Source organism: Gymnoscopelus microlampas (assembly GCF_963454915.1).
Source record: "Gymnoscopelus microlampas genome assembly, chromosome: 10".
Lineage (NCBI taxonomy): Eukaryota > Metazoa > Chordata > Actinopteri > Myctophiformes > Myctophidae > Gymnoscopelus > Gymnoscopelus microlampas.
Genome location: NC_139947.1, coordinates 1624455 through 1639958, shown reverse-complemented (window position 1 = coordinate 1639958; position 15504 = coordinate 1624455). Strand labels below are relative to the sequence as shown.

The window sequence follows — 15504 nt, the reverse complement described above, 5'->3', positions numbered from 1 at the left end:
AAGCCCAGAAGCTAATTGGCAATATGGCCAAGTAAGAGATTGTAAACAAACTGTCAAATATTGATTTGTCATTGTATGATTGTATGGGTGCTATTACTGTATTTTAAACATTTGTGTGTCATTTCAGTATTAGATAGCCTGCACCTTTGCTTTGACTCTAGCCGAGAGGAAGCCTTTATGACAAAGGTCATTAAATAGCAGCCACTACTACATACCATCTCAGAGCTGGGCTATTAGGTGCAGACTATTTGTTTTTATATTTGGCAGCCTATAGGACATACCCACATACTGGCTGTTAGAGGGTTTCAACAACTTTGGATGCCCAAAAAGGAGGCAAAAAGGTTGGCAAAGTATTGTGCTGTAATTGGCAGCCGCCATATATGGCGGAGAGGGTGTTACTTATACCCATAGAGTACATGTTTATTGTATTGTGAAGTCATATGCCAGGATTATGTGAATGTAACCTTACAGCACCTATAATGTGTGTGTGTGTGTGTGTGTGTGTGTGTGTGTGTGTGTGTGTGTGTGTGTGTGTGTGTGTGTGTGTGAGTGAATGAACCACCCTTCGCTGACCGCTACAAGATCTTCTGTGAGAGTCATCCGCCATGGCTTATAGTTGACCAAGAGGTACTGAAAATAAACCAGCTACGAAGGATGTTCGTAAACACAGTGAAGAAGCATGAGGATCTTGATGCTTCAAACTACAGGTAACTCAAATACTATGTGTGTCTTTGACAGTTCTGGGAAACAAAACAAAAACCTTTATGCTGAAAAGTATATTATAGATGTATTCCCTCACAAAAACGTCTATGAGAGTATATTTAAACTAAATTGGCGATCATTGTTAATACGTCTTTATTGATACACTTGTGCTCATCTTTCCCTAACATTTTATGTTGCAGGCAGGATAAATTGAAGCAGAGGTTGACCCCTGATTTCCCCCAGCTGGTTTTTCACTGCCCTACCAAGTGCAACATCTCTGAACATACATACATGTCCTTCCTAGGTATTTTAGGAAAAAGGTTTGGTGATGCAGGGCTGCAAGATATACTCATTGAGTCAAGTTGGTGCCCCAAATCCATCAATGGTGTGATCAGTGGTCATCCACAGGAGATGCAGTCTGCACTTTCATATTTTGTCATATTTGTATACTATTTAGCTGCCGTTGCACTGTCAACCAACATTTCTCTGTTCATACCTGTGAGTGACACAGAAGGCCTGATCTGGGGGGTGGGTGGGAGGGTTGATGTACAAATGACACAAGCTGTGACACACTGTGGTATTTTAATAAATATTTCATACCATATGTTGTAATAATTTGGAGCTTTAGTGTTTTTATTTTACTGTTGTCCATTTTTGGCATTATTCCAATCTAGAGGGCTGATTTTCAGCCATTTTGGGCCAAGGAGTGCTGCTTTTTTTCTCCTACCTTTCAGTACACAGTAGGTTGTGACATTTTCTATGTATGAAATATAAGCTTTTAGCTAAATGTGCTATGTGTATGTTTCATTGTGCTGGGCGCCAATCACTTCAGTAGAAGCGTTTTCTTTATACATTTCATGATCAAAATTCAAACATGAGTACACTAAGGCACCAATACTTGTTTCAGATGTTAGGTACATGTATTTATGACATTTGAGAAAGATTTTGTGTTGCCAAAATCAGTTTTCAATATTTTACAAGCAAAAATAGCAGCAAAAGATTTTCGTTTTTTGGTTATTCACTTTAATATACATTTCTGGCTTGTGAAAAAATACTGCAGGATTTTGTGCGGAGATACTTTAACCCAAAGTCCACAAGGGTATTGTCTATGCAAAAATGCATTGAAAAAGTAGACCCAAGTCGTGGGAACGAAATTCATTTTCTAGGCACTTTTTGGTGGGTCACCACACGGCCTAATAAGAATAACCAATATACCAATATTATATGGCCAGGGAGACATTTTTACTCAAAAATAATGGTTTGAATGGATTCAGCAGCCCTGAAAACCCCTAGTTAGACACCTCACAAGTTAATGTTAGACTTTATTTTTTTTTTTCATATCAGCCCAAGCCCTCTGGGCTCCTTAACTTTGGGTTTGCATTAATTGAGAGGTGATTCTAGACACCTATAAGAACACATTGGTGAAGAAAGCTATTGGTAGTCATTTTTTCACAGATGGTCCAAACATCTTGCTAAAATTCCCTAACTACTAGGCTGCCTGCAGTCTACAATGGGAATTTTCTCCCTCAACAGAAACAGCGCACTTTCAATTGAAATAAAAAACTTTTTAGAGCATTTTCAGCCAATTCAGATGGATTATGTACAAGTGCTATGTCTTGTGAGCCAGAATATATACCTATAGGCCATTAAAAACGGCCAGGATCTACTCCTACCGCTATAATTCATCTCTTTACGCGGAGCTACAGGAGGCGGAAATCATTTGCCCATAACGTGATGACGTGATGAACGTGATGACGTTGCTCAACGAACGGTGCCAGCGTGCCCAGAAGGGGGTAAATCAAATGACTATCTACTACTACGACGAGACGGACGGAACCGACAGATAGATAACTTGCAACACGGTCTCACTCCGAAAACGTAGCCGGTTGCCTTTTTGTCAGAACCCCGCGACGGAGCCGAATGCCGTCGCTGGACGCCAGCGACGTAATTATGTGCCTTCCACGGTCACTCATAGACATTCATTGAGGTCCAAAGACGACACATTGTGCCGTCACAGGCGGGCCATTGATAATGCATTGGCATTTCAAAACGTGCGCTAAGAAGCTTGTTTGAAATGCACCAGACCACACGCCACCACCCACAAAAACCTGTAAATATTCTGAGCATTTACATACTAGTTTTGTAATTTTTCGATGAGTATTTGTTGAGAACGACACTTTTATTTAACTTTTCTATACCCGTGACGTCACGTCACATTACTTCCGTATGAGTTGATTGACAGTAGCAAAGATCCGATCAAAACAATTTAGTTTAATCTAATAGATCTATATAAATGATCTGCTTGTCCATAAATCAATTATTCTGGCACTTAAATGCCAAATGTATGAACAATTCTATCAATAAATCATTATTTGTAATTTCTTGATTCCTAGCACTCATAAAATCCCGCCTACTGCATCCGGATGTTCACCACGTCCACATACGTGAAAACAAACATAACGTTTCCGTATCCGCTCTGGACCGGAAATATGGTTATAGGCACATTTCACGTTCTGTAAAGGTTCTGGCTTGCTTTTAAAGCTTTTGAAACAAATAACAGCAGTCTTTTGCAGTCGCTTGGGAACAAATAGCAGCATATATTTTTTCTCAAAACGATTTAATGTTTTTTGTAACATTTAGGACGTAAACAATCCTATTGATTCTGGGGGCAGTTGGCTGCTGAAGCGTCATCACCAGCGTTGCCAGATTCTGTGAGAGAAACAAGCAACCACTGGTCTAGGAAAACAAGCCTAAAAGAAGCAACTATGGGCCACATGACTCAGTCATGAGCACTTCAAACATGCTTGAAAATAGCAGATCTACAAGCTCACAACGCGTCGTGATGCGACGCGTTGTGAGCTTGTAGATCTGCTATTTTCAAATTCAATTTTGGGGTAAATTATAATAAGCAGACCTGGCAACACTGGTCACAATGTATGGATATGTGCGTCTGGTCCTCCCATGATGCATTGCATTGTTTTTCAACTACAATCGCGGTAAGTCAAGTCTTGTTACTTTTTCATGTATTTAATAGAATTACATGTTAAATCTGCACCCCCACCACCACTAAATCATAGAACCACAACACAGGGTTGTTGTTAACATGTTAGGGTGTGTGTACAGTAGCAAGTTGGTCGGTCTGTATAAGTTTAAAACTGTTTCACTGTGGACATAACCCTAAGCTAACATGATAACAAACAAACACAACAACATGAGCTCGGCTATTTGTGTGTGTCCCTCTTCATTTGTGTGTAGTTATGTATTCTATATGCCATGTTTGTTTGCACAACACTAAAGGCAAAACGAAATGTAATCATTGTTTGTGTTTCCCATTCTGAGTGTACAAATGGAATCAAATGGATGTTTTATTATGAATAGGATACAAAATGATCCCATTGAGCCATAGTGCGTTCTTGTGGTTTAAATCCTATAGAAGTTTACTGTCCTGTACTGCTAATAAAGTATTACATCAATCAATCAGTTCTAGTAGTACAGTCAAATGTTATGCTAAAATATGAACACAATAAGCCCCAGGGGCTTGTTTACATTTTGGTCCATTGTACTCAATTGAACAGTCATATATATACCATACAGAGGTGCAATCCAAAACATGTTGGGATAAAGGTCAGTTGAATAAGAGAAGATGGATGGGGGCGGGGGGCAGAGAATTCAACTATAAAGCTGGTACCAGGAGTTAAATAAAGATTTTTTTAAACAGGAGCTATTTAATCACTTAATTTAAATGTATATGATGTTAATGTTGTTGTTGGAATATTCGAAAGTAGCTCACAACGCATTGCGATGTGACGTGTTGTGAGCTTATGGATCTATTTCTTAAAACTGAGATGTTACTTATTAACTTGGGGCGCTTCACATGAAAAACTTGCAGAACCACTGCCATAGTCCATATTCACACGGCGGCCATTTTGGAATTTCACATTGCGTTGCTGTGGCAACTGGGGTGGCATTTCATTGACTTAATGGCAATATGGCCGCTGTGTGGATATGGTCTATAAGGGTCTATTCCAGGGGTCTTCAACAGGGGGTCCTCAGAGCTACTATAGGGGGTCTGCCAAATCTTTGTGTGATAGGATTTTTTTTTTACATTAACCACTTGAACCCTATAATTCCTTTTCTGAGGGGAACATTAGCCAAAAATAGCAGATCTACAAGCTCTCAACGCCTTGCGTTGAGAGCTTGGGGGGGAAAAAGCAGACAAAGTAAACAAAAAAAGTTTAATCTGAAACACAATTTTAGAGGGGGTCCCTCCTTCATCTCTCTCTCAGCTATGGGGTCCTTGGCCTGAAAACGTTGAAGACCCCTGTTCTATTCGGTTCTGTACACTCAGAGTTTATCTGAGGATTTCAGTGTATGCAGCTATTAAAGGTATTGTGATGTGTTTTTGGGCAAGTATAAGATTCGGTATATATCTGGTTTAGGGCTGTTTCTCCCTTTGTTCATTGTAATTCTGAATATGTTGCTTTCTCTTACAGATCCTTCCAACCAAACTCTCCTAAACAAACAAACAACCCAAAAGGCACTTTAAGAGCCCCTCTCTCTCTCTCTCTCTCTCTCTCTCTTTCTCTCTCTCCCCCCCACCCCCCACCTTTCTCTTAGTGTGTGTGTGTGTGTGTGTGTGTGTGTGTGTGTGTGTGTGTGTGTGTGTGTGTGTGTGTGTGTGTGTGTGTGTGTGTGTGTGTGTGTGTTTTTACGTTGTTTGTCTTATCATTGTCTTTGTCTGTTATTTGTTGTTACCCGTCACCATGAGTGATCCAAAAGACATGGTTAAGGAACTTGAAAGGAGTTTAAATGCCGCAAAAGCGGAAGCTGTGGCCAGAAGTCTAAATGCCTTGATTCCTCCAGAGTCACAATGGAGAGCACCACCAACTCCAGCGAAGAAGGCAAAGGCACCTGGACCTACCATAAGGTGGAAAAAGAGAGACAGCGATAGAAATGTCATCCCTGCAAGGCCAGGATCAACCAGAAATCAGGGTCAGTATTGTTATACCATTAACTCATTTAGACCTGAGGCCGATTCTAAAATCCACTTTAAAATTTCAAAAGCTTTTGCGATCCACCCATCTGACCACTAAACCCGGCAGCCTTCTCAGCTGCCATGTTCAGTGGTCATATGTGTGTATGGCATACATTTTCAGAGCATGTGAAGTGTCCAATTGACTTTGGGCAAGACACTGAACCCCTAACTGCTCCTGATGAGCAGATTGGTGCCTTGCTTTGCCGTCTGTGTTGATGTGTGTGAATGTAATAAACATTGAAAATCACTGTGGATATAACAACATTTAACTTGATAAGGCTTCCTTTAAAAAAGATGTCCTGAGTGCCTTGCCAATGGACAGCTAGACATTTTTTTAAAACAACCTACGGCAATCATTCCTATTTGATTGCATATTCATAGGCGACTGAACTGTCCACGTTATGGTTTGGGAAAAGTCTAATAGTCCTCAGGATAATAACCAGGCTGACACTAGTGTTGCAGCAAATATGATAGTGTAGTTATATAGTTAGTTATAGTTTTTACAATTCATGCATTTAGCAGATGCTCTTAATCCAGAGCGACGTGCCATTTTTGTCCGGTTGAAGACCAATCCAGAGCGACGTGCCATTTTTGGCTGGTTGAAGACCAATCATGCTGCGTCATTCTAGACAATTTCGAAAGGCTTAAGTGCACATGCCAGGCCAGTGAGTAAATGTTGAGGAGAGAGTAAATGTTGATGACAGTGTTTTTTTTTCCCTGTTGTAGCTGGTCCAAGTCGGAAGGCTCATCCAGGTGGTTGCAGTCAGAAACCTGTTCCTCCCAACGATTTTCCTGACACTAATGCTGAGGTCTCCTTTGCTCCAAATGCCGTTGGTGTGTATTTCATTAGTGCAAAGCAATATGTTCATGATATATTCTAATAATCTGTCAATGAGTTTGAATGTTAATTATATGTTTGTATTACACATTTACCAGAATAAATGTGCAACCAACCTTTTCACAGCCATTATTATACTTTTTATATTGTAAATGTAAAACATAACCTAATGTTGTTTTTCAATATCCCATACTATCTTAACAGAGCGTTTCATACAAGAGCTCCAGCACTCCCTGCGCGTTGCATCGGCTGACATCGAGGTAGCACCAACCCCAGCTCCTCTCCAGGCTTCCTCCGACTGGAGTACGCGGAACCACTCTCTTTTAGAGAGATGGCGGGCAGAGAGACCCCGTCTGATTAACCGCGTTGCAGCGAGGGCACATGTAGGCACACACATGTGCCAACAGTGTGCCATCTGTCCAGCTGCTGTCTGCTGTCATGGCTGTGAACCACGGCCATTCCTGTGTGCCGAATGTGACATCAAAACGCACACAGACACTAGAAACGTGATGCACAACAGGGATGGCATGAATGCAGGATTCTTCCAGCCTTTGCCTCCAACCACCTGCATTGTAGATGAGGCTCATTGCCGTTGTGGTAAGTTCTTGTTTGTGAGTACACCATATCATATCCTCTCTTGACTCATTAATCTCATTACTTTGACCACTAAACAATGCATTTTTTTGTCCTGTCTTACGGTCATGGAATCTTTTTAACCTTTCTCACTCATTCAGTCTCTTCAAGTGGTTCCAGCAATCGTAATGTTCTATTTCCTATTGGACACAAATGATCTAAATTCAAATCTATGATCCTTTTCAGAGCGCTTTGTACCTGTGCGGATACCTGCAAATATCTGTGGTTGTGCATCGGAGGCATTGAGGGTCAACCCAGGAAAGTCTGTTGCTGTGATCACAATGGATGGTAAGTGTTTTTTTGTTTTTTTTTAAGCATCTTAAAAAGATATTTTTACTTGGTATTTTTACTTACCCACAAGGTTTGTCATAGGTGTATTTATGAAATCAAACGTATGCCTATTGACTAATTTATGCCATGCTAGGTTTTACATTACAGTGTGCGTGTCTTTGATTTTCTAGGGCGATATGATCTCAGCATGCCTGACCTGAGTTGCGAGCAATGCCAAGCCACTTGGACTGCTGGAGTGGACGATCTCATTTGCAGTAACTACTGGCCTGCTACACTTAATTTCGCAACAGTTTATGCCACAGATATATTTTTCTCATTTGAGAAAATGAAGATGGCTGCACCAGGACTGTCCTGCCAGGCATTTTTAAGAATGCTTGATCAGCGAACTGTTCACTTTGGCCGTGTGAGTATTTAATTTAGTTAGCCTACAGTATATATATTTTCTTTTTGTCATGTGCATTGAATCTGTTTCTTATCTATTGCCTGCCCATTATAAACTGTTGATATCCTTTTTTTGAAATAGACAGGGAAGATCTCAACAGATGCCTTCCAGAAGAGCTACTTTCAGTGGGAAGTTGTACAGTTTGAGGTCGAAAAACTCTGCAAGGAGGAGCCCTTCGTGTGCCCTGCATGCACACCAGAAATGGTTGCGATTTCAGTCGATGGAAATCGCAAACATTATCGATTTAAGAGTGCAGCCAGGTACTTAAAAATGAGTATAATGTAACAGCATTTATATTACCAAGAAACCTTAGGCTGAAATCTATTGTAAAATGTTGAGTAGCTTTGTTTTCTTTCTTTCTTTCTTTCTTTCTTTCTTTCTTTCTTTCTAGATCTGAGGAACAGGCCATCTTGGATGGAATCTTCATTGCCAGGGATGAAGACGTGACCAGATTTGTGAACTACATACACAAGACCACCAATCATGTAAGATTGCATACTATAATTATATTTCAAAATGCGCTGTCCTCTCACCTTGAGCTTACTTGTTCATGCTATCGTTGGTCTGATTGAGGATGATGAGATAAGATATTGAGGAAGAGTGGATGAGTTTGCTGGTTTGTCTAAGAGTAACTTCCTTCAGTTAAATATTAAGAACACTAAGGAGGTTGCTTTTGGGACTAGTGCTCGTGCACACCAGAAAATAGTCATTGATGGGGATGAGGTAGAAACTAGAAGAATACAAGTACTTGGGTATAACGATTGATTCCAAGATGACATGGAATTCCAACAACGATGCCGTGTCTAAGAAAGGTCAGCAGAGGCTGCATTTTATGCGCAGACTGGATAAAAGTCAAATGGTACTTTTCCATCGATCCTTTGTGGAAAGTAGTATTTTGTTCTGTTTTCTACAGATATGTATTTTTATGTATTCTGTAACTTGCGGATTGGTTTATTCACAATAAAAAACTTTATTATTTTGTATTGACACAACTACAATAAGCTCATATGAAAAGGTTTTTATCATCCATTTTCCATATTTTAGGTCCCTGGGAGAGCCGTTTGTGGTGGTCAGTGGTCAGCAGCCAGAGAGACCTCCAAACGTTCTGCAAGCAATCTTGATGAAGAGGGACTGGAGATTGCAGTGTGCCGCCATGGAGTGCTACTTGGCGCTCTTAATATGTTCAGGGGTGAAATATTTGCCTACCCATTATACCTGCAGAACCAGCTGGCCAGCAGGCAAATCAAGTTCTTCTGCATGGATGTAACGTGCAAATATTGGCCATACCTTCAGAAAGTTGCAGATAAATGTCCAGAATTAAACCATCTGCTCCACATGAAACCTTTCCTCTCGGTGTTTCATGCTAAGGCCCATGACTTCAAATGTGAGGTAAGGAAACATTATCACGTGATAGTATTACTTTATCAGAACACCAGCACATGGATGTCAACCTAATCTGTGCATTGTATTTGTTGTTGTATACATTTTTCCAGGTGAAATGGAGTGGAAATCATCAAGATGGAGCTGGATTAACTTTGGGAGAGGAGGTAAGTGATATAATTATGTAGTATTGACACGTTTTTGGTACTTAACAGTACTTTTTCCTTTTCATACGTCTCTGTAACTTGTAACCTTAACTTCTGTGCTGCCTCTGGGCAACTGATTTCCCCCCTTGGGATAATAAAGGTATCGGTCTGTCTGTCTGTCTGTCTGTCTGTCTAGGTTGAGCAATGCAATGCCTTCCTCTCTAGAATTGCAGTGACCACCAAGCACATGTCAAAAGCAGGTGAGATGACCACTTCAAAAACGTATACAAGTATAATAATACTTACTTAGGCCTATGTGTTAACATTAATTTCAATTTGGAGCCCTCGCAGACAGACTCGCATGACCATGTGCTGTAATTGGCTAAATATTGGCGTTTTCTATCATTTTTGAAACTTTGCATCAATTTATATTTGCAGGACGCACAGACATGTTGACTCTCATGGCCATGCGCTGGAATAAACAAAAGATTGACAATTTAGCTTCATCACTGTCTCGCCGATATCAGAAGGTAATGAGATCAGTGATGTTCTTTAATATCTTTAATATTCCATGTGGCAGTATTTTACGTGTTTGAGACGACATTTGTTTTCTTGTCTCTGATTCTTTGTCATTGTAGGCCGTTAAAGGTCTTCAAAGCCAACAGCAGAACCTGGAATCTCTAAAGGTAGAATTAGCAGTGTCAGAGAGGCAGTTGGAGGATTGGCTGAATGATGTGATGGAGTGGGCAGAAGGTGAGGAATTGATTATTGTTAATGCACATATTATTTCCTCACAGCTTTAAAAGTAATAAGTCAAATCTTAAAATCGATTCTGACACTAACGGGTAAGCAGTGAAAACAGCTAAGATGGGGGTGATATGGTCACGTTACCTGGAGTTCACTGACATTGGGTTCTTAATCCTTGTGTCTTATACTGTGGTTTTGTACCCACCTATTTCCTCTCTTCTGCAGCACCTACAACTACTGCTGATGAGCCTGATGCCTTGGCCAATAGGATAGAGATGCTGGTGCTTGGGATCAAAAGGAGGTCTCAGCGTCTGCATAAAGACACTGACGGAACAAAAGCTCGTGCCAGGATCCTTCGAAAGATGAGGAAGGAGAAGGAGATCCTATCTTCTGTTGTAGAACAATACAACAGGTTGGTTCCTAGCGCAGAACACCTGAGCATGGATACCATCCTATCTGTTGATACGGCGTGGCCATGGCAGCTACAACACAGTGGTATGTACACTAGTCTGTTGACTGCTTCCAACAAATCTGACCCATAATTACACATAATATACGCACTTGCTCGTTGAGTTTGGGAGAGGCAACATTGAGTGGTGTGTTTACAAGTGTCTAAGTGGCTAACACTGCTCATTTTCCTTGTGAATCTTTGTCATAAATGCATTCCAGACTCTGTCGATCTCAGAACAAAGAGACGGGCGTTTGACATCATCATGGCAGGAAGGCGACTCACAGAGGAGAAGAAAATCCTGGTGACTGAGATGGAACATCACTGGAAAAGTCTTTCAGCTTATGACCATGACCTGAAGGAGCTGTCCTGCAGTGTTTCTTCTGGGCCAATGAGTATGTATTTGCAATAAATTATTTTTGTAACAACTGCTATGCATTCCATGTCTATAATTCTTAATAATTATAAACATAGTTCTAATACATTCTAATCTGCGTATAACACTGTATAATGATAATAATAAACACCCACAAAATAATCTTAATGCATTTTAACAGTGATCATAACACAAATAGCATTTAATGATGACTTGGGGCCGATGCATACTCCACTTTTAGAGCAGAGTTTAAATCGGTTTGTTTCGGGTGTCACAACATCTCGGCAGCACCCTTCGAAGCTCTGAATGACGTCGTTTAGACAGAGCCAAACCGATTTTAACTCTGCTCTAAAAGTGGAGTACGCATCGGCCCTTATAAGGTGACTTAAGGTCAAGTATTATAGTATATGATCGTGCATAAACAGTTATGACAGTATAATGGATTTTAACAAACATTATAATGCATTATAAGCGTGATTATAAAGCATTACTACTATGAGAATTAAGATGGGATTCTTAGGAAGTGTCATCATACAATGGTTTATGATTGCAGTTATGATTGCCTATAACTGTAACTATAGTTTTATAAGCTTAGTCCAATTCATTTTACATGGCCTTATACGTCATTATACAAATCTCTAATGTGTTATGGTTATTGTTGTAAGGCATTATTCATGAGTGTTATACTTACAACTGTATAAGTATGTTTATAACACATTATAGGCATGGGATGCATAGCAAGTGTTACAATATTTCATGAATATAATACATACCACTGATGACTGTTACTAACACAGGTTTTGTCTTGTGTTCTACCCCAAGGCTCACCGTGGAACCTAAGTTTCGAGGGTCTGAAAGGACTGCAGTGCATAATTACATTACATTACATTACAGTCATTTAGCAGACGCTTTTATCCAAAGCGACTTACTCCTTCGTAAGCAGTGGGAAAACCAAAATGTGATGATGCTGTCAAGGGAACTTTACATGAAAGTTCTAACTGATACAGAGAACGTCACCTTTTTGGACAACACAGACGATGATGATGACAGTGACTCAGACATGTCTGAGGACGAATTGGAATAGGCAACCATTGCAGACCATTTCATTTGGCTCTCCTCTGGTCATGTCTATCTCGCTCTCTCTCAACCACTCCTACCAACAGGCCTTTTTTTACAGGCACACTGGACCACTTTTCTTTGATGGACTACTCCCAATGTTGGATTACCACGATTTGTGTGGATTGTTTCCTTTGCGGACTACTAAACTGCCCCTGGCAGGTAAATACAACTTTCTGTCAGGTGGAGTTTGCTTTCAGGTTGCCCGACTGGGGACAGCAGGGCTGTGTTGTGTCAGATGGAGCATGGGGTAGGAGACGGAGAGAAGAGGTCATTGACTCTGGCCCTCAGCAAGGAACACAATCCAACCAATTATGAAGAACGCATGAGGATGCAGAGAGCACGTCCCCTCTCCGCTGTTTGAGAGCGGACGCCAACGGAATCATTTTTGTAAACGCAACATGAGATATCTGCCTGAACACCTGAACGTGGCCAGAGCACTCTTTCTTCTGGTCTGTGGAATGGAGTATAATGTGCTGTTCTCACTGTTGCTACACTTAAAAATATAAAATGGAAAGTGTGAACCCATAGTCATATTCATAGCTATGTATGAGTTGAATTGAACGGTAATCAAAATGTTACATATCATTCCATAATGGATGACCTTTGGGAAAGTAGAACATGACCTGTCCTTGCCCGACAGGCAAGTGCCTCTAAGACCTTATTGTCAACCCCTGAAAAAAAGATTTCAAGAGCATGATATCACAGTAAACATCCATCTAAACCAGTGATATTGAACTGGAGGCCTGTGGGCCAAATGTGTTGTGGCCCTGTAACACATTCCAACTGGAACACATTCCATATACCCATAATATATGTTGGATGGTTGGTTGTACAGGATGACAACGTTTTTTGCTTTCCCTAACCATTAACCAAAACTTGTTACATCAGCTTGTTGCATGCTGACCACTGACCACTGACCAGTGTTTTGTGCTATAGTACAAACGTGTGTCCATTGCACAGTATGTGCTGCAGGTAGGCCACTATATGACCATAATGGACATGGTTACATCCTGACTGCTTCATACATTTACGCATTTGATGTTTGAGAGGATAATGTCTGTGCCAGACATTTTTAGTGCACAGGCATAGAATTTGAGAAAATGGGAAGTATGCATTTGAATGTGTTCTGTGTGCGGGTCCCTTTGTGTCTTTGTGAGAACAGTAGCGGGGGCAGGTGAAATGCTTCTGAAGTGTTTGTAATAATGGGTGAAGTGGTCCCTTTTCCTGTTAATACTTTTAACAGTACAGGCAGTACAGTAAGTTTATGCTAATGTAATGACAACATTTCTTTTTTTTAAAGGCCCAGGGGCTTCTTTTCCATTGTGCGAATGTGATCTGTGTTTTGCAGGGTACATGTTTGTATATATCGTATACTGTTTATTATTGATGGTACTTTTGGACCATATGAAGGTGTGATTCACACGGAAATGCTGTCTGATTTATACAGTTCTCTGCACCTTAATAAAAGGCAGTTAAACCGTCCTTGTTGTTCCATTGCCTCCTCCTTATATTGGTCCTTCTGGGGAATGTATTCATCTCTATTGCTGTATCTGACAGTCCTTGTTGTGTATCTGTCATGTTGTAACTGCTGGCTGACTGTGCTGCCTCTGGGCAACTGACGTTTCCTCTTAGGATTTATACAGGCATCTATATAACCTGTAATGTGCCAATAACACTGATTCTGATTAAAAGATAGTTAAAGCTACTTATAGAACACCAGGAAATGCCTACGTGTGTTGTTTGTATTCTATGCAAGTAATACATTTTTCAGTAAATGTCCGTTGAATGTTCTTATGAAGCATTTTGTTCACAGAACATTTTTGTTCATACAAAACCGCAAATCATGCTTTCATTCCCACTAGCTGGAGGACAAAATGTGTGGACATTCAAGGTGGAGAGTTGGGACATTTCTGGAGCACAATATACATATATTTTATGTTAATCATTGTAGACCAGCCTATTACCACATGATGCCAAAATATTACATTAAAAGGTGATTACTGGCTTTAGCTAGCAGTGGCAATATACTACAACAATACATTCCATGAATCTGTAATAGTACAGTGTAATAGTATAGTAGCACTCATAAGCAGATTATAATACATTATAACTATGCTTATAAGACAGGGTTTCTTATAAAGGGTGTCCGGGACCCCTAGGGTGTCCTCAGAGTTACTCCAGGGGGTCCGCCAAATCTTTGTGATAGGATCTTTTTTTTCCCATTAATAACTTGAACCCTAGCATCTCTATTCTTATGAACATTAGCTGAAAATAGCAGATCTACATGCTCACAACGCCTCACGCTGCAAGGCGTTGTGAGCTTGTAGATCGGCTATTTTCGGCAAAGTGGTTTGGTGTCGAGGGCAAAAGAAGCAAATCAAGCACCAAGTATTGAATGTTTAAGTGGTTAAATGTCTGAAATGAACCAAAAATATTAATTTACACAGCACTGATGATAGTCAATGAAGCTATCTATGAAATCTATGAAAACGTTTAATCTGCAACACAATTGTATGCAATGTATGGGGGTCCCTGCTTCATCTCTCTCTCAGCTAGGGGGTCTTTGGGCTGAAAACGTTGAAGACCCCTGTTATAAGACATTATGCATAGCAAGTGTTACCAAGGTGGGTGTATATGAAAGTAATGAGTATCAGAAAGCTGGCCACATGGGGCCTGGGAATGTCAAAATACAGCTCTGTGTCAAACATGACACCAAGGTTAGTGTAATAGTGTAATAGACTAATAAAGTAATAGAGGGTACGGGGTGCGTGCTGGCTTAGCGGTCCAGGTGCATACCACATAGGCTCTGATGCCTGGCAGCGTGTCTCTGGTTCGAGTCCCGATCCTGGCGGCCTTTGCTGCGTGTCGCCCCCCATCTCTCTCCCCATTTCCTGTCAGCCTATACTGTCCTATCAATAAAGGCATAAAAGCCCAAAAACAAATATTTAAAAAAAAAAGTAATAAAGGGTAGGCATCATATGCCACTCATCTACACTGAGTGCCAAAACATAAAGCATCATGAAGCATTCGAGTTTGGAAGAGCTCATTGGGAAACTCCTACTGACGCTGTATTTGCCACTCAATAGACGTTCATGCATAACTTCCAGGTACAATGATGTCACACGCATACCCTTGACCTGCACCTTAACCTCAGTAAAACTATGCCAAAATCTTACCCTAACCTCAGTACAACTAGGCCTGCCAAGGAGCCCATCAAGACACAGGTGAGGCGGGTCTGTCCTATAACGTTGTTGAGATCCATAATAACACATATGACTGTGCCTAAAATAACCGATTCACACAAGCTCAAATGAGTAGCATCGGCAATCCGTTGTGATCTTGTAGAT

The 15504-nt window shown here is 40.6% G+C and overlaps 1 protein-coding gene across 1 annotated transcript; it reads left to right on the top strand.

Moving 5' to 3' along the window:
• Nucleotides 1–5572: 5572 nt before the first annotated feature.
• Nucleotides 5573–12518, top strand: LOC311053301 (uncharacterized protein; the record flags this gene model as incomplete). Its single annotated transcript, XM_084068762.1, has 13 exons — nt 5573–5603; nt 6780–6878; nt 6999–7172; nt 7395–7496; nt 7670–7902; nt 8023–8201; nt 8333–8426; nt 8986–9330; nt 10106–10220; nt 10440–10709; nt 10884–11057; nt 11861–11905; nt 12355–12518. 13 exons carry the CDS (start codon nt 5573–5575, stop codon nt 12516–12518), a joined length of 2025 nt encoding a protein of 674 aa, XP_083924888.1.
• Nucleotides 12519–15504: the final 2986 nt, after the last annotated feature.